Consider the following 19,335-nt stretch of genomic DNA (forward strand, 5'->3'; position numbering starts at 1 on the left):
GACATCTATTTCTCCCGCTACTTCATTTCAATACCCCTGATTAACAATCACACATGAAGCACAGGGAAATAGCCCCCTCAGTCTGCCCCCTTCACTTCAAGCAGACAGCACCAGAAGCAGTGGCTGAGCCTTGCTGGCAGTGCAGAGACTACTTCTGCCCAAGGTGAAGCCTGGGTGTGCATTGCTTTTAGACCAATGATGCCAAAGGAAAATTTGTCTCTTGTTTTAAGAAAGGGAAAGAGAAAGCAGCAATTACCAAATTGTTGTCAGTGATGTTAACTGGCTCCAAGGAAGCCAGCATTCTAGTACTGAGTCTGCTCTGAGGCTGCCAACTATTTCCAAAGGCAAGATGTGATAACAGCTCTGAGGCACACTCAGACCACTGTGGCTATCTCTCTACCCCAAGATCCTTTCCCTTGGACCTATCCAACTCTGTTCTAGGCTGAAAGCTTCCAGCTTTCTTCAAATTCTTCTAGAAAACTATTTTACAAAATTAAAATCCGAAGTTACCTTTCCAATGCCAGGGTTGTCCTTGATTTTGGACACAGCTCTCAGAAGGCATGGTGGTGCTGGGGGAGGACAGAGCTGCAGGATGCCACTAAAGTTAGTAGCATAAATAGAGAAGTCGTGCGTGTGTGGCAGGGGCGGATGGTATTTCTTTCTCTTCGAAGACAGGTTAAGCTTCTGTGCTGCTCTGTATAAAAGTAATAGCAAGAAAGGAAAACGTTACTAGGTGTTAATGGATCTCTGGACCAGACACACTTATTGTCATCACTACCTGCTTAACAAATCCAGTCATTGCATTCTAATCTGATTTCATACGGTCAAACTCTCGAGAGATTAATAGAAGGAAATATAGGCGGAAAAATTATTGGCAAAATATTCAGTTAAATTTTCCCCCAACAGAGTTTCAATTATAATCTAATTTTCCCCTCTTTCCCCAACAGCTTGATAGCTGAATCCTAAAATGTTAAAACCTCACTGACGTAATAAAAGCTGAAATAAGCCCCTTGTCACTGGACAGACCTGATGGACTTTACTGGTGATAACATTATGAAAGTGCTCCTTTGTACTCTGCCAGTTACATAAGGCAGAGAACAGCACTCCAAGTCAGCTGAGCTCAAGATCCTCTCTTGTTAGCTGCACTGAAAATCCTTAGATAAGAGAGACTTTCCTTTAAGACAGATGGGTTTTTCCTCCTCAATTCCATTTTTTCACATTAAAAGGGAAAGCTGTTAAAAAGACAAGCTTTAATGTTCTGAATGATAATGGTCCTGCTTTTGAAATGCAGAATTTCAAAACATAAAAGATGAGGAAGAAGGCGAAATTAAAACATACAATTAAAATCGTAATATTTTCCCTTGTAAGAATATCTTCCCTTGTAAGAATAGGAACATGGTAATTTTTTTTCTGCTGTTGCCCATCAGGAACACCAAACAGTATAGCAAGAAATAAAAGCACAAACTCAACTCTACATCAAAACCCACATGGGAAAAATCACCCTGCAGAGTTAAGTAGAACAAATGCATGCATGAGCACATTCTGGGCAGCTGGGGGTGGGTGGCAATGAAGGCAAAATTTCAGTTCTGCCGATGCCAAGGAGAACTTTGCCACCTGAAAAAGACACGTGTGACCCGACCCTGAGGTAGTCAGTAGACAGCCCACCCTTGGGCACGTATCATAAGAGTATCTAACGTGTTATCTTTTAACATTACTTTGAACGACTGGTGCCAGCAACAATGGAAAGTGTTTTGCTGCCAGCATCTTTGGGCAACCTGAGACCATGCTACCAATGCCAACAGGTCTTCCAGGGACAAAGCACTGCTGTGGCGTATGACTGCACTATAAAGCACTTTGGACAAATCAGTTCACAAATACATGATGACAAAAAGTCTCTTCATACAATAGCTATTTTATATTTTCAGGATGCCTTCCAGCCTAAGATCTCCAAGTACTTTTCAGTGAGATCAGACTGGCACTAGCATCTGTGAAGTATTATAAGCAGCAGACATATGGAGAAATGAAGGCAGTGCTTTGCTGTCAGACCTAATTCAGGGTAATTCTAGTGATCAGGCAGCCTCAGGCTGACTCAGCTTTGTAAGCTGATCAGAGAAGGAAACTCTTCTTTTGCTTATATTTATGGTAGGTTAGAAGAAAAAAAAAAAAAACGAAAAAAAAAACCACCACTGAGAGCAGCCAGGTTGCACACTCACTTGGAGCGGCACTATTTGCCTCAAATGAGTAAAAGTACAAAGAACTGGTGATGTTTGAGGAGCAGCAACACAGTTGGGTCAAGATTAGACAGCTAGTCAATACAAGGGGAAGGACTCTCAATACACACCTCCAAAATTCCTTGTCCCATGCTCTATATTCCCAAAATTGTTTGTTAAAATCCTGGATCATTTTAATTCATCAGCTTCTAGAGAGGCAGGCTCCCTATGTGCTTCCTTCTCCTTCTACAAATACTGCAATGCTTAGAAAAATACAGATACGTGGGTGATATAAAAATGAAGCTCTATTTCCAAACTCAGAGAGAGCCAGAAGCCCCTGTCTTGTGAGGGACAAGTTGGACTTTTGCCTCTGAAGAAAGAATCAGCTTTTCACTCCTGCTGAATCCTGAAACCAGCAGGAACTGCATCCCACAGTGAAGCAAAACACTGCAAGCATGGGTTTACAGAGAACCTTGGGGCTCTGGTAGCAATGAGAACTGATTTAACTGCCTGAATCTCAAATCCCCTTGCTAATACCTCATTCAGTATGAAAACATATGACTGAAATAGGACACCAGGCAAACAGTTGTACAGCTTCACTATGGTTGCAGCTGCACAGCAAAACCATAATGCCTCCTAAATTATACACAGTTTTATTGTGCAGAAAAGAGTCTACCTGTCGGTGTTCCCATCATCAAACTCAAGACAGTCATCATCCTCTATCTCCAAGTACCAATTAACAATTGTGGTTATTATTTAGTCATCTTGTTGATTAATACAAAAGATAATGCTTGTTTCTTTATTTACATGCTATGATCCCTCATTGAGATGATAAAAACTCACAAAAACATCTTCAAAGTGCAATCAAGATATACATCAAATCTTCATGAAATAATTATTCCTTCAATAGATCTGGCTGAAAGAGCTCCTCTGGGAAACATATATGAAAGAGAATGAGCTACAAAGGACAAATTTACTTGGGAATTCTCTTCAAGCACCTAAGCACTAACAATTCAATGAGTAAATGCATCCAAAAAGGCAAAGCTAAGTAAAATATATAAACAAATAATTGGAAAAGTCAGCCTTTTTAAAAGTATGGCATCACCCAAAATATCTCTGTAACATCATTTTGGACCATTACACAATGCAGATCGAAGATATCAGATCCATTACTAGCTGTCTAAACTTCCTCACCAAGACAGAACAACCTTCAAAGTGATTCACTTCCAACACTATTCACACACTTTCTGCATCTCCAGTGTACAAAGGACAACACCATATACCCATTAAAGCAATTAACTGCCATAGTGCTGATAAACCCTCTTCCTATGAGCCTGGAGTGCCATGATTTTACAAAGAAATTTGGCAAGGGGACTGCTGATGTCCATGTGAGATAACAGGAAACTGAAAAAGCAGAGGAACTGCAGTAGCTGCTGTGGAAAATAATCATTGCTTTGATGGGCAACAGGCCAACTGCATTAATAATGATGTATGTGGTTCACATGTAAAATGCACCTCTTGTAAGGTGGCAGTGCACAAAGCTTAATTACATCCTCTCTGCCTTTGAAAACAAGAATTACTTTGTCCAACATTACAATTAGGTTGTTTCTGGACTTGAAACATCAGGCATTTTGCACCAGCAGTATCAAACTGTTTTTTGGGTTTTCTTTGGCTGGGGTTTTCTAAAAGGGAAAAGTTAAGGATCTAATGGAAAAAATAGAGCAATTGAGGCAAAATGAAACATCACTAACAAACATCACAAACAAACTGTAGACTCAGAATATGAATTTAAGTAATTATCACCCTCAGGTCCTACAAAAAGCACAGTCAGTTCCTGGATTTCCACCAAGCTCCTGCCCAGCTGGTCCAGGCAAAGAGCACCACATGAGGACTCATCAATCCTTACACACTTCTTGTAGCACCAGCAAGATACTTGTTGGCATCCCAGCCAAGCACGATTTAGGCCAAAATACAGGCCAAGCTGGTCTGGACACAGGCCCAACTACATTAAACAAAATCAAACTTTCTATAATTCTATGAAACTTCACAAAACTACTTGCTTCAGTAAAATTCACCGGAGTATGTATTTACAGGGAGCCACTTCTGAGACCCTCCAGAGTGCTAGTTATTCTGCAGTCCTTATCCAACAACACATGACTGAATTTAAACCTGATTTTCCAGTCTTTTTTTCTCCAGAATTCCTTTTCTCAGGGGGACTTTGTCCCATGATGACATGGAAGCCAAAGCTCTTGAAAACTGGGCCCTTTTTGACTCCCACCAGAATGAGAGTGGGCTGATATCAGACCACTCTCTATGGGAGGCTAATTAGGTTTCACGCCTCTGTACTGATTTGCCTCTTCTTGTCAAATTTAATTTTGCAAGGGAGGCCCTCGCATCCATCTTCAGCCCCACAGCTGGCTGGCTGACCTTCTCCAATATCAAATTCTGTTCCCTCACAAGGAAAATTATGACCTGTAGGGAATACTCTGTAAAACTGAAATATTTCAGTAATTTGTTTTTCCAAGACTTTTGTCACGGCTTGGACACAGATGCGTGTTTTCCACCTACCTTCGCTTTCCCCATTCAGCCTCCACTCCACTCTTCTACAAAATATTCCTGCCAGGGAAACTAAGCTCCACACCTTTCTGCCTCTTCCACTTAAAGCATGTGACACCCCCATGTATATTATTTTTACCTCTGGCTGTGAGATCTACTGTCTGTGTTTTGCTTAACTCTTTTCAACTTTAATTGAAGATGTCTTTTAAGATGCTCTAGAGAGTTCTTTTCTGATAGCCAGGTGTCACGGTAGAAAATAAAACTAATATATGGCACATACAGGGGCACTCAAACACCAAGTGACAAGGGACAGTCTCTAATCTGCTCTTTCCCACACACAATTTACAGATTACTAGGTTTTCTGCCATGCATGGATGAGACCAGTGAGGAAAAGCATGGCCAGATCAATGGCATAATGCTCAGCACCTAGGGAAAAAGACCATGAAACAGCAGCAGCTACAAAGCCTGTCTATTAAAAGAACCATACAATTTTTTAATTTTAAAAAATTGGTTAACATGACACAGATATTCTGCTGTACTGCACGATGCTTCAAGCTTACACTCACTGCACATGTTCTGCACATAATAGTTATAAAAGTAAACAGCACAATTTAAATCCCTAAAGCACAGTGTTCTTTCCAGGCATAAGTTCTCCATGAAAAAGAAAATTACATTTGGAGCTTTTACAACTATGCACAATTATAAAAATTTTGCTTAACATTTTGCGGGATTTAAGCTTCAGAAGTAAGAGATGTGAAAAACACTCAGGGACACATAGTAGAAACAGGTCAACTGAGAAAGACATGGGATTTAATTTATGCAGTGGGTTTACAGACAAACCACCACAAGTCAGAAATAGAACTGGGAGTCCTGCGTCCCACTACCAAGCTCCACTAACAATAAAAGAAAACTTCTGCACATTCATTTCAGCATGACTCATTACATATTAACAGCTTTAATGTTATTAGCCTTATCTTTCAAAGATCACTGTCATTATTCAAACTGTGAGAATGCTCAAGGGCTTCCCTTCAAGGACAAAGAAATGTAGAGTCCAAGCCTTTAATATCCTGAACTTTGGCATCTACTCAAGAGTACCCTTACTCAAGAGTTTTGGTTTGACTTTGACAGCCATCACAGGCACAATATTTATGCTGGTTCTGAAACTGCTCCAAAGCTTGCAAAATTCTGGATCCATAAATAAGTCTACTCTTCCAAGCTTTCCCATTTACCACCCCAGCAAGCCATCACTCCTCTACCACATAACCAGTGTTCCAAGACTTTCCCACTGCAAACCAGCTCCAAAGGAAGCAGTGGGAAAGTCACAGTGTCATTGTATCTGCAGTTCCAGTTATTGTTTTCTTAATTATCTGTCAATATAGACAACAAATCAACGGATGTCCTACAATACACCCTCCAGCACCCTGTCCTGAGCTTGCTACAAGTCACAGAATAAACTTGGCTGGCATTATTACTTTTGTTATCAGTATTACTGTTTGATTTGTGGTTCTAAAAATTGAAAGGTAGCCTGCAGTTGCTACCCAAAACCCAAAGCAAACTTAAAGATAAAAAAGGTATCTATTTCCAGTAATGGCATTCAATTTGCAAAATTACATCTGGTAGAGAAAGTGCCATTTTTAAAAATGAAACTGGGAAGGTCTAAATCAGTCACAAAGGTTTGGAAAGAACAGGTACCATCTGCATGCCTACAGTAAATTTTACCGAAGAAGTCACTCACAAAGTATACATTAAATTTTGAAATTTTGGTTTGTTCTTCCCCATAGATAGAATTTACTAGGTTCCTGTGATGCATATAAATATAGCTTCAGGAGGATATAACAGCTTTTCTCACGCTAATACCATTACACAAGTACACCACCAAACCTTTGTTTGCTTAGCTGTCCCAGCAATGCTGTTGAGAAGCACTGCCAGGAAGAACAAACAATTAATGTTTCTTACTGCAGTGGTTCAGCTTCCTCAATAAATTATTAGTTCATCTGGATCACAATGCACAGTCTCACACAATGCCATTTGTATAATGGGTGATGGTAATAAAGTTACAATAGAACACTACGATTCTGAAACATTTCAAAATGTCAAGCCACATCTAATATTGTGGGGATATTACTGAGGCAATATTATAAGAGAAAGTATCTCCAATATGAGATGAATTTTGGGCCTTACCTCTTGAACATAGCATAATGTTGCAATTGAGGCTTGAATTTCAGTCTCTGAGTAACCTCTTAATTTTCTCTTACTATCTCTTATTAAAATCAGCAAGGCAGAAATAAAAATCAGCTATGTTGGCATATTTAGGAGCATCATCTGCTCACAGATGATCAAAGAAGATGGGTCCAGAAGGGATCTGAAGAAGTTATCTACATTTTCCTAATATTTCATGGTAGAATAAACTTTACTTAATACATTACCAATATGTATTTGTCCAACTTGTTCTTTAGACACCTCCAGTGAAAGCAAGTCCACAGCCTCCCAAGGATTCCAGTTTTTAACTATTCTTACAGTTAGAAAATTCACACCTCATACCTCTTGTAAGTCTACCTTGCTGGAATTTATGGTCCTTGTTTGCCCACACCTCCCCCAGCAGACATGCAGAGAACTTTATTTCCTTGTGCTGCAGCTTGTGCTGGTATCTCTATGAAGACCCCTACCACATTTCAGTCTTTTCCAAATCAAGAAGTCTCATTCAAGCCATTTGGGATAAACTCAAACAGACCTCTGGAGTATGAGAAGCTAAAGCAAACCCAGGGGATACCCCGACATCCTCATGCTGTACAGACTCAAGTGCTGATCCCTCCTCTCAGTTACACATTACTCTTGAAACAGAAGCAACCAAACAAGCCCATTTTCAAGTATTCAAGTATGATTTGTATGCAGGAATCCAAAGAGGAATTTTCACAGATCTTCTTTGTAATTTTTCCCAAGGTTAAAGAAACACCAAAGATCTTCACTGGTATGAACTGCTACACTCCAACCATTTTTTCCACGCTCCCAAACCATCAGTTTCTGCTACAAAATTGTTCCGAGTGATGTCAGCTCCATACCCTCCTCAGCCTGCAGATTTACTACACTTTTCTCACCAAAGAACATTGCTTCAGCAGCCAGGACCAGGGTTCAGGAACTGACATTTTTATATATGTATATATATATTTATATATATATATATATATATACACATTTTTATATATGTATATATATATATATATATATGCACCAGCATATAGTCACCACAGCCACATACCATTTCCAGCTCTCTTCACTAATGATGTTAAACAAAGCAAGAGCAGATGAACACATTGCTGTGCTTCCATACTTGCCATTTACAATTGTACCATATGACAAACAGCTGAAAACCTGTGCAGGTTAATCTTTATGTAAGCAAGACTGTCAACACCTAATATAGAAATATGTCAGTTCCAGGGCTGCAGGCTGCAGAGATAGCTACGTACTGAATATACAGCTACCTGAATGCCAGCAATATTTCCTCACTCCATTTCATGAACTAACTGAGCTAAAAGAGACAGAACTACATCAATCTTAGTACACTCCTTAGGCAAACATGTTGGACGTATTTGCCAGCGGGACACAGACTCATGAAACAGACAGGTTGAGGAAAACAAAATTCTGCTCTCATTTGTATTCTATGAAGAAAAAGTAATAAAGACATTTCTAAAACTACAAATTAATGAAAGAGAAACAATGGTGCTAACTAACCTTTCATCATTAAAGTAATTCAACAGATCACTTAAAATCTTACTCTGCAATACCAGTACCCAATATACAGAAAGAGGCCAGTATCAAAATGACTTACCAGGCAATAAAATTATTTTTGTAACAAAGGATATTACAGTCCATGCTAGTCATCAAAAGCATTGACATCAATCTGGTACAAAAAGCAAAAGCATTCTGCTCATTCAAGCTGCTCCAGGGAAGAAATAGGCACATTGTGAGTGGAAAGGATGAGACAGAAAATGCAGGACAAGGCTAAGAAGGCTTCATCTGAAGCACTAGATTCAGGTAAATATCTGACAGGAAAGAGAATACCTGAACAAGACAGAAATTCAGTATTTTCACATACCTGATCTCATATTGCAGTCTGAATAAAAGTTAGCAGCTGTGACTGTAAAGCCTCCCTCAGCATAGAAGCTGTGGGGTGGGTTGTGTTTTCAGGTTACCTCCCTTTGCCCCTCCACACCATCTCCACAGAAGTACCTTTCTCATCACATCCAGCTCTCTCAGCTCCACATTTTAGTGCACATCTAGAAAATCCACAGAGGATCCATTCCTGCTTCAGCTGAGTTTTATTTCAGATGCTTTGTCAAAGCCTTGACACCTATACTGCCAAGCAAATAACTTCTCAGGGGGGCATTTACTTATTTTACTGTTAGTGAGTTAAACAGTCACTGACAGCATTAAATGATGCAGTGGAAATCACCCAAGTACAGAAGTCACATGCCCACCCAGTAAGTATTTTTAAATAGAGGAGGGACATATGGGCTTCTTAAAGCTCAGCATTCCTGTGATTTATTTAACTGACATCAGTTCTGAAACGCTACTTCTCGGAGGTATAATAGGCTGAAATTACATCACCATTTAAAATAGCACTTCACAGGAAAATGTGAGATATGAGTTCTTCCATCACTGCAGATGGACAGATTTGACTGTTTCTGACCCAAAGATGTTAACTTCAAATTTCAGCAGAAATAAGCAACTTCTGAAGACCTGCTCAAAACACATTATCAAGGAATATTCTGCAGCTTGCCCTGAGCTCCAACTAGCTTCACTAATAACATTTAGATTAGATTCATTTTATGCTGATTAGCTTCCACTGAGTCATTTCCTCCCAGTAAGAAGTCCATAGGGCAGTGCTTCACTGCTGAGGACACAAAAAGCCCAAGAAAGCAGAAACTCTGTAGTGACTGGCAAAGCAGCACTGACTGATCCTCAGTGCGGTACTGGCTAAGATCTTCGAAATGTCCTGCCAAAAAAAAAAAATAATCTTCCACCTTCCAGCAATGAGGATGAGGGAAGTTTTAGGAAGCCAGAATTCACTGCTATTTCAAAGAGAATTTAAAAGTACCTTCAGAGTAATCCTGTAGCTGATCAAGCACTGCTGTTATAGTGCAGGTGCAATATTTTGGCTTGACATTTCATTTTTGTTATAAATGAAAGTGTGGGATGTCTTATTTTGCCACAAGCACAAGCAAGCCAGGCAGTCTCAAATTAGAGAAAGTGTCACTTGGAAGCCCATCTGCCCTTCAAAACACATCCGGCACCCAACAAACTGAGTGTTAGAGGGACTGCAAGTCAGCCATGAGAACTAAATATTCAATTTACTATCAGTCTGATTTTACTATTTCACCTGCTAAGTCTATCTGTCTTAATGAAGTATGGAAATAGTTAAATATATTATTGGAAGAGTCTGAAAGTCCCAAATAAAGCAGAAAAACAGGTGCAAACTGTTAGATTACATCCCCACAGGAAAAGTCACCATTATCATTTTACCTATGGAATGCTCCATCCCTACTGCAGCAAAACCAGCAGCACAGATGCCACTGCTGCCGAGCTGGGGAGCCCCTCATAACTCTGTTATTTACAGAGTCTGAGCAAGCACTGGTGGGGTCCAATGGGGACCAAAAAGCCAGGCAGGCTGCAAGGACTGGGGTGACAGGGAAGAGGGAGAAGTACTCCTCTGGAGAAGCTAGGAAGGGCAGAAAGAAGGGAAGAAGCAAAAGGGAAAAAGAGACTCCGGTAGCTGGACAGCAATGATATTCAGGAAAACAGAATCATCAGGTGCATTCAGCTATAAATAAACACCAAAATATAGAAAGGATCATAAGAAAAATCTTTAAATTAAGTGATAAATTATTAAGCTCAGGAAAGCAGAAGATCAGAGATAGGAAAAAGCAAGATCTGTACAGACATCTCTAGTTTAAGATCCCTTCAACTGACCACCATTTAATCCCACAAATAAATGCATACTTGGGTGGCTCTGAAAGCACAGGTTCTTCCCACCAGCATATCTGTGAGCACATCTGCTTTAAATTATTCTGCTTTGCTCTTCCTCCTGGACATCATGAATATTTAAGAACACAGAGCTAATCCAACACCCAACTGCTGCAGAAGCAGTCTGCAGTGAAGCACCCAAAGCAGCCTAAAGAGTCACCAACCTCTCCTAAGGGGGATGCTGCCTCTAGTATTCCAGAACCTCCTCATCCATCAAGGCACCCCAGGCTGACAAAGATCAACCCTACTCAGGGCTGGCCTCACATGAATAAGATCTTTGAGGCCTTTGATGAGCAGGAAACATTGCAAGGCTTTTGTTGTGCTCCAGTTCTGTTTTCCCTGTGCAGCCAAAGTAAAGACCTTGAACATCTTTGCCGAAGTCCCAGCCCCACCATGAAGTCCCCATATCACTAGATCTGTTTTTTCCCCTCTTTCACTATAGCCTCCTCATATTTCCTTGCAGTCTGGTTGGCACCAGGCTCCCTTCTTTCTTCATTTTGCCACCTCCAGCAGAGGAATCACAGAATTGCAGAATCACCAGTTGGAAAAGACCTCTAAGATCACCATGTCCAACTGCCAGGCCAATATCCTCCCAAACATCCCCTGTGCCTGTGCTATCCAAGTAAGACTCCTACCAAACATCTCCCTGACACTGATGCCTTGCACAATCTCCCCTTGCTTCACACCAAGATCCCTAAACCTCTACACAGGGGAGCTTCCTCTTCCAAGGCAATGACTCCTAGATACCCAGTGTTGCTTCATCTGATCACCACCATCCCCTCTTTGTCAGTCAGTTCCCTTTGAGGCTCTCTCAAAGCCTTTCCACAGGCTCTCCACCTTGACAGAGAATTCAGTGCTTCCCCCTTCTAATTAAGCAGCTGTATCCTGATCACAGATCTATTGGCCTTTGGGATAACTTTCATGCTTTCAGCATTGCCAGTGTCCAAAGCTATAGTGTGCCCCTCCTCTTGGCTACTGAAATTTCTTTACCTCCTCCCTTTGCTCAGCTACAGCTCTGTCTCATCTTTGTTTGCCCCAGCAGCCTCATCATCATCATGGATGATTTGTTCATAGCAGGGAACCTGGCTTACCATATGCTGATAAAGCACGCTGTAAATGTATGATGCCATATTAGTAATGATACCAGTAATGATGTTCTGCTCTTAAACAATGCTGTCCTGAGAGTCATTTCTGTTTCCAAGAACAAAAACCTACTAAATTCAAGCTTATCTCCTAATTTATCCTCCTTATCCATGAGTGTAACATGAAATGGGACACACCTAAAGCATGCACTGTTTTGTTTGTTAATTATAGGCAGTATTATGCTGCCACAGCAACTAGGAAAGCTTAAGCTGCCTCAAGATGACACAAGATACTGCACAATGCTGCACCCCCTGCCCTGTCTCCTGTCCCCACACAGGGTTGTGCTACACACAGGTCATGTTTACTCTCTGGGGACAGCTGGTAACCACATTCCAGCAGCCGTGACATGGCACCAGCAAGACAAAGCAAGCCCTCTGGTGGCACCTGCTCCACCTCCACTTGCACATCTGCATGAAGGCTTTCTTGTTCTCCCCAGACCCATGCAGAGAGGGGAAAAGGGGACCCAGAAAGCATCTCCCACTCCAGCACCATATAGTGGGGGGGTGGACACGGCAGGGACCAAGCTTTTCAAGCCCACTAGATTCAAAAGAGGGATTCATTAATGGGGAGAAAATAATTATACATGTGGCTCCCCCTGAAACAGCTGGATGCTCCACTTCATCTGCACCTCAGTAGCTCTCCCCCAAGATGCAGACTACTCATAGAATCACAGAATGACTGGGGTTGGAAGGGACCTAAAAACTCATCTAGTTCCAACCCCCCTGCATGGACAGGGACCCACCCTTCATGATCAGCTTCCAACAGTGACCAAATGGTAGCAAGGGGAAGTGGGGCATTGCAGGGCATTTAACAGAGAGAAGCTGAGGTAACAAACAGCTGTTGAGCTGCATTAGTGCCAGAGTCACCACTCCTCAAGAGACCCACACCTTCTGTGATACAGCTGTGACTCTGCAAAGCAGGGACAAACCATGCACGGCTTTTGGATGTATCTGCCAGCAAGGCAGTCTTGATTGGGAAGAGCTGCTATCCCACTTTCCTAGCTAATAAATTAAAACTTCATTTCCCTGCATCACCTCACCACATGATTTCTTGGGCATGGGTTATGCTTAAGGAGGAAGAATTAATAAGTGACTTCACTTCTTCCCTTGACCTATCATTCACCAAGAATTTACTACAGTCACCTGTAACCAGGAGAAGCACTTCTCTTTCAGCCTTACAGACCAGCTTAACTACCACAGGTCAGGATGAAATCAGGACCTAGTGAGTCACACTTTTTTTTTCACCTTTTGGTGAACTACTACTTATTCATAACCCTGTTACCCACTTTATCTGTCAAAGAGATTTAAACTGTGCCAGCTCTGCACAAAGCCAGGATACCAGTGCATCCCAGCAGGGTACAGGGCAAAAGTTTACAGCTATGAAACAGAGAACTGGTAAATTACATTACAAGCTTTGCAGAAATATAATTCTTGCTTTGAACAAGACAGATAAAAACAGACTGAAGTGATTTAGGTAGAAACATCTTAAACATGGCAACTTAAAAAAAAAATAAATGTTTCTCTTTTTTTCTTTTTTTTTTATTTCATTTTCCCCCTGCATTAAATTCTGAAAGTACTGATAGTCATGGAATAATCAGGTTTAACAGGTTAGCAGTAATATATGCCTCAAGTGTTCCGAATACATCACAATCTTCTTTCACAGAATTTTTATCACTGTCAAACCAAACTACTGATTTTCAGTTGATGCTTTTAACATGTTTCTATGGTTACTTTCCAAGGTCGCATCACGGAAGCCTGAACAGCAGTTCAGAAAGACAAAAGACATTTTGCATCCTTCACCATATTAAATAATTTATCAAAGTTAAAGCATCCTCATGGAAAAAAATCATAAAAGAAAAGGTTCTGAGGTTATTTTCTCAGCAAGTCTGAAGAACAGTAAAATCAATATTTCTACAAAAGCCTTTATTTGATTAATGTTCCATATGGTACAAAATGCTAAGGAACACACTCTAGGTTTAGATCTATATGCACAAGTCTACATGAACTGCATGATTGGACCTTAAAGCAGAATATGTAGACATCTAATTTGCTGCTGTCAGCATCAGCATTTAAACCAGGCATTGACTCAGAAAGAATTTTACATCTAAAAAAGGCAAAACTAAAACTGAAAAAACAATGAAATAAAAATGGTAATGACAGTCTTTATTATTTTCATCATTTTCCATTCAAAGCCACACAGATTTCATCTGTCCCTGAAATGTTACAAATTTTGACTAGTGTAATGAAAGCTTGTACACAAAATATCTGAATTTTCTGCCTACCACTACACTAGATCAGAGTTTATTGGAACTAATTGAAGTGTCTGATGCTTGGAACAAAAACACATTAGTCATTTAGTGGTTGTGCTAATATTGCTATGCCTTTCCTGCAGTTGCATTAGATACAGACTGCTTCAATACCCTAATCATATGCTCAGTCACAGCACAATCAGTATACAGAGTACTGACAAGCTGTCCCACCATGCCTAAAGCTGATAAGGTGTCTGCTCTATGAGTAACCTCAATTATTGACTATATTTTATGGTCAATCTAACGACCAAATGCTTATCAGTGAACCATCAGGTGCCTGTAATAGGATAGTGACCCTTAGTTTATATGTGCTATTACTGCTCATTAGTGAATAATTAGATTCTTTAATCCACAACTCACAGGCATATGATAGAATATCCTGAATCTAGAAAAAGACAACTATGCTTATTTTAACTCCTAGGATGTTCAATTACATTACTCAGAGATTGCATGTTATATCTTGTTAAGAAAAGCTCCTTGTAGGAAAGCATATAATGTGTAATGTTTTATATCATGTCTAAATTGACAAAGCTGTCCCAAACATCCAGGGACACCATGAGAGTGGAACGATAATGGGTGTGATTCACCACTGTTATTCTCCAGATTATCATAAATGGTTTTAATCTAGCAGAGCCCAGCAACACTGCAAATAATTTAGAAAGCTGAAAACCAATGAGTGAATAGTGACTGTTATGTTCTGAGGACTTATTCATCAAACAAAAGCAGGTGGAAGCAAGGAAAGTAGCTGCTATTTCCCTGCTTCAAAAGCAGCAGTCCCACAACAGCAAGTGCAACCAAACCAGTCTGAAAAGATGTGACAGTAGCCCAACAACAAATAAGATTAAAATTTTAAAAGGGAGACTTAATACAGTTTTGCTCAATATTGCTCAGGGCCGCTTCCTTTTATATATATTTTCCTCTGAACAGCTTTGATTCCTCCTAGATGCCCTGTTGCTGCTCCAATTCCCAGCCCTTGTGACCCAGGCCAGACACCTCTGCCCTCACTCAAACACCACACTCCCAGCCCGCTGCACAGGAGGTGCTGCCACCATCATCATCAGCCACCAACAGGTGGAAATGTCACCTTAATGGTGATGGCTTCGATTTCTTGGAGGGCCTTCACTGTCCTCCCAAGGGAGAGGTATTTTCTTTTTTGACAGGTAGCCCATTAACCCCTTCCCAAGTGCATGCCCATTCTCCTCCTCACAGCCCTCCTCCTGCCTGCTCTTGGAAACACCATTTCCTCTCTTCCCAGGTGCCAGATGACAAAAAACCCAACAGCTTATTACAGTTTTATAGCAGAATATGCCAATATTTACTTAGTTGAAGCATAGCCCACAAAAGGGTCCCGTAACTATCTCACATATTTTCACTTAGCAATATAAAGTTTGTTCAGGTTCCTCATATAAAAAAATACCTAGAAAAAGGAATAAGGTGTGGAGTGCTAAGCAAGGCACAGCTCATGCCACACCGAGGGACAAACCCCAGCTGCATTCTTCTTAAATCTGAAGAGCACAAGATTAAACTTCTCCTCCTGCACTGTAAGGGTAAACTGTGAGCCTCTTCACAGAGATCCATACCCAGGAGCTGCATTTTCTGCTCCAGCTTTCATACTCTGTCAGTGACCTACTGAAAAGCTGCATTTTCTGCTAAATCCTCTGGTTCTTTGGTAACACGACCACTGGGTAATGTCTGGCAATTTGCTTGTGTGACACAGATGTTAATCAGAGCTTTCCTCCTTCTGTGACAGAACAGAGCAAGGAAAAAAGCTTAAAACTGATTTAATTTCTTAATACGCTTCTGTCTGCTGGCTCTAATAGTTGGCTTTGATTTTGAATACTTAGCACTTCCTTGCTAGACACTCTGCATCTTTAGGTAGTGAATAAAATAATTTTTTTTCTTTTTTAAAGCAGAAAATAATTAAGCTTGAAGAAATTAAATATGACATTCAAATGAGAAAGAGCCTTGGATGAATATGTAGATTTGGTCTGCACATATGCTTCATAAAACCAATGCATTCACTGCAAAGACTATCTTTAAGATTCTCATTTTAACCATGGGTATTTCTTATCACCGTCCTTTGAGTTTGTGACCTTAAAAACACAAAGCTACTATTCAAACTGGAGTAAAAACCAAACAAACCAATCCAAAAAAAATTGCACAGGCCTCCTCCCTTCTCAAGCACAAGGCAGCCCACAAGCAAGAGTCAAAATGTATTATTGCATCACACAGAGGCTCTAGTTTTAATGTGTATTTGCTGCCAGGAAACCATGCCACAGACCAAAAGCTAATTGTGCTAGAACCTGTACAAACACAGTTAATGCTATTTCAAGAAGAACAAGACTGAAATCCTTTACTCGTGAAAAAAAATCTGTATCTGGTGTTGCTGCTACTAACTAAATCACAGATGCAGTTTCCACAAGCACCCTACAAAGGCTTTGTCTTCAAAAGTAAAACCCTGTACCCCAACACACAGAATGTTAACAGACAATCATTTTTCTGCCTAGCTGTTTTATTTCTATGACAAAACATCTTCTTTCCCAAGCTGAAGTCCCAATCACAACCTCTTCTACATAAGAGCTCTTGTCATAAGATGGTAGATTGGATCAAAGAGATGGCAATGATTTGGAAAAAAAAGAAACATAAGTGTGTGTGACTATCTATAGATTAATTGCATTTATTTCATTGGAGAACAAGGAACAAAATGTGCCAGGCTCTGCATAACACAACTATCACACTGGCCCTCCTATGCAGTTCAGAATTTAAGTGGCTGAGGAGAGAAACACAGTAAGGAAAGCATCAGCAAACATGGTGTGCAGGGACTATAGCATAATACAAGTGCCATCGCTCCTCCTTCATCTCCAGGTGCTTGCTGAGAGAAATGAAGGACAGAGAAGTGGATGCTCCTGCAAAGGATTCAAGGCATGGATGACCTTCCTCAACAGCTTGAGGATGGATGGTGAAAAGGAAAATAGGAGGAGATGGAACTGGACAGGCTGGAGCAAAGAAGCCTGACTTCCCGGAACAAAACCGGCCAAAACTGTCAGTATCACAGTACTTACTGTCTGGATAAGCTGCTTCTACACTGGTTTCTGCCAGCATTTGTTTCTCACTTGGCCTTTTATATTACCCATTCTTCCTCTCCTCTCCTGCTGAGGACTGCACTGCTCAAAGGAGGGAAGACTCAGCATGGCAACTTTGATCCATAAGGTCCCCACGGCAGGAGGAGTTGGAAGATAAGAAGGAACAGTGGAAGAGGGAGCCTCTCCTCATGCCAATGCTGATGGTGGTGGCACAGCCTGGCCAAGACTACAGAGTGGCACCCACCTGAGGACCTGCTCAACATATTTATGATTGCCAGGGATCAACAATGGATCTCTCTTCCCCTGACTTTGTGAGATTTCTGCATTTCAATTTGTGTTTTTAATCATAGTCATAACTGAAGTTGTATCTTAAATTCTTGCTTTAAGGGAACCAAAGATTCTTGGACAGGCTCTGGAATACTGAGAAAGAAATGCTGAAATACTATGATAAGTAGAGTGATGAAAGAGCATGAAAATGCCTCAAAAATAACTCAGGTAACTGATAACTATTAAAGGAAAAATTTCTCACTGAAGTCTCTCTCAGAAACAAGAACCACAAAAAAAAACTAAAAAAACAAAAACAAACAAACAAAAAACCTAAACACCACCATGTAAGTGCTTTGTGCAAAAAAATTTCCACCAGCCCTGTTCTTTGACTGAAAAATTGAACAGTATCAATTCTGAACAGAAGAAACATGGGTAGGGAATAAGCAAGTTCCTAATGGATTTTAAAATGTTTTAGCTAGCACATAGCTGCTAAAGCTATAAAACTGATTCACTCAAGGCAAAGACAGATTCATGAGAAGCAATTAGGGACTGATCCAACATACAATGATGTCATTTGCAGTCTTGCTGCTGAAGTCAAGAATTTTTGAATCAAACAAATGACAACCACTAGTAAGGACCTGTCACTTTACAATAAAACCATAACTGCTTTGCTGACCAGTGACAGAGCATCACCAGGTAAAAATATTTTTGGTTTTAGTTCAGAGTATTAAGCATGAATTTCTTTCTCTCAATTCCAAGGAGGGCATTTTATCTTCTGTATTCCCCAGTGAAAGTTACAGTCCTTACATTTGGTTATGACATATAGATTCACACTGAAATAAAACTGAAGCAGATTAAGCTAAATCACACTGTTCATAGCCATAATATGAAATACAGTAATGAAAGCTGTGCTGCTAGCCAGTCAAGGTACTTTGGAGAGGATTCATCTATCCTTATTTGTGAAAAAAAATAAGAAAAGAGACATCTGAGCTTTGCCCCTTACCTTTCTTCTTCATTCCCACTGATTTTAGACACCCATCTTAGTATTAAAGAATTCATCCTCTGTGGGCAACTACTTCTCTGTGTTGACTTTAAACCTGCAGCACTTAGCATGGAGCCAAGCACTACTTTACCCACACCACTGCTGGGGCAGACATTTCTCATCCTCTTGTGTACAGACAATACATGGGCATAGAATGCCTAAGACTCACTGTACTACGTTCTACAAAACTGAACATGGGAAGCTGAGCTCCTTCTGAGGTCAGACTGTAACTTATAGTAAACATTAATTTTTTTTAATGGCAGAAAACTTAAAGATCAAGGAAAAGGAAACAATACAATTACCATAATGATTACATAAGAAGAATCCTCACTCAGTTCATAAATCTGACTTTAATGCCATTCTCAGACATACGTTTTTCAATACTGTCGCAAAACATGTTCAGTTCTAAATTAAAAAGGGAGTTTGGAATGCAAGTAAAAAGCCCTGAATCTTGTTGTTTCAAATACCATCTGCTTGACAGCCTATTGCATTTAATCAACATTGCTAATTACAACAAACATTTTGCAAACAAAGCTAACATATAATTTTCATTTTAAGACCCAAGAATGGGGGGGGGGGAACTGTTCTAGTATACTGCTAAAAAAAATAATAATGTCTTAAATTGTTTTAACTGTTACCAACTATGGAAAAACTTTTATTTGCACACAGAGGCCATGTTTCTGAATAAAAGTCCAACTTTTTTTT

General features: G+C 40.3%; 1 protein-coding gene across 1 annotated transcript in view; it reads right to left on the reverse strand.

The window, feature by feature from the left end:
- The window catches only part of KIF26A (kinesin family member 26A), a 97,764-nt gene that overhangs the window by 29,106 nt on the left and 49,323 nt on the right, over window positions 1–19,335 (reverse strand). The window contains exon 5 of the mRNA XM_071745420.1: window positions 511–694. Coding sequence (XP_071601521.1) covers window positions 511–694 — 184 coding nt within the window. The remainder of the gene's footprint in view (window positions 1–510; window positions 695–19,335) is intronic.

Source organism: Heliangelus exortis, chromosome 5, assembly GCF_036169615.1.
Source record: "Heliangelus exortis chromosome 5, bHelExo1.hap1, whole genome shotgun sequence".
Taxonomy (NCBI): Eukaryota; Metazoa; Chordata; class Aves; order Apodiformes; family Trochilidae; genus Heliangelus; species Heliangelus exortis.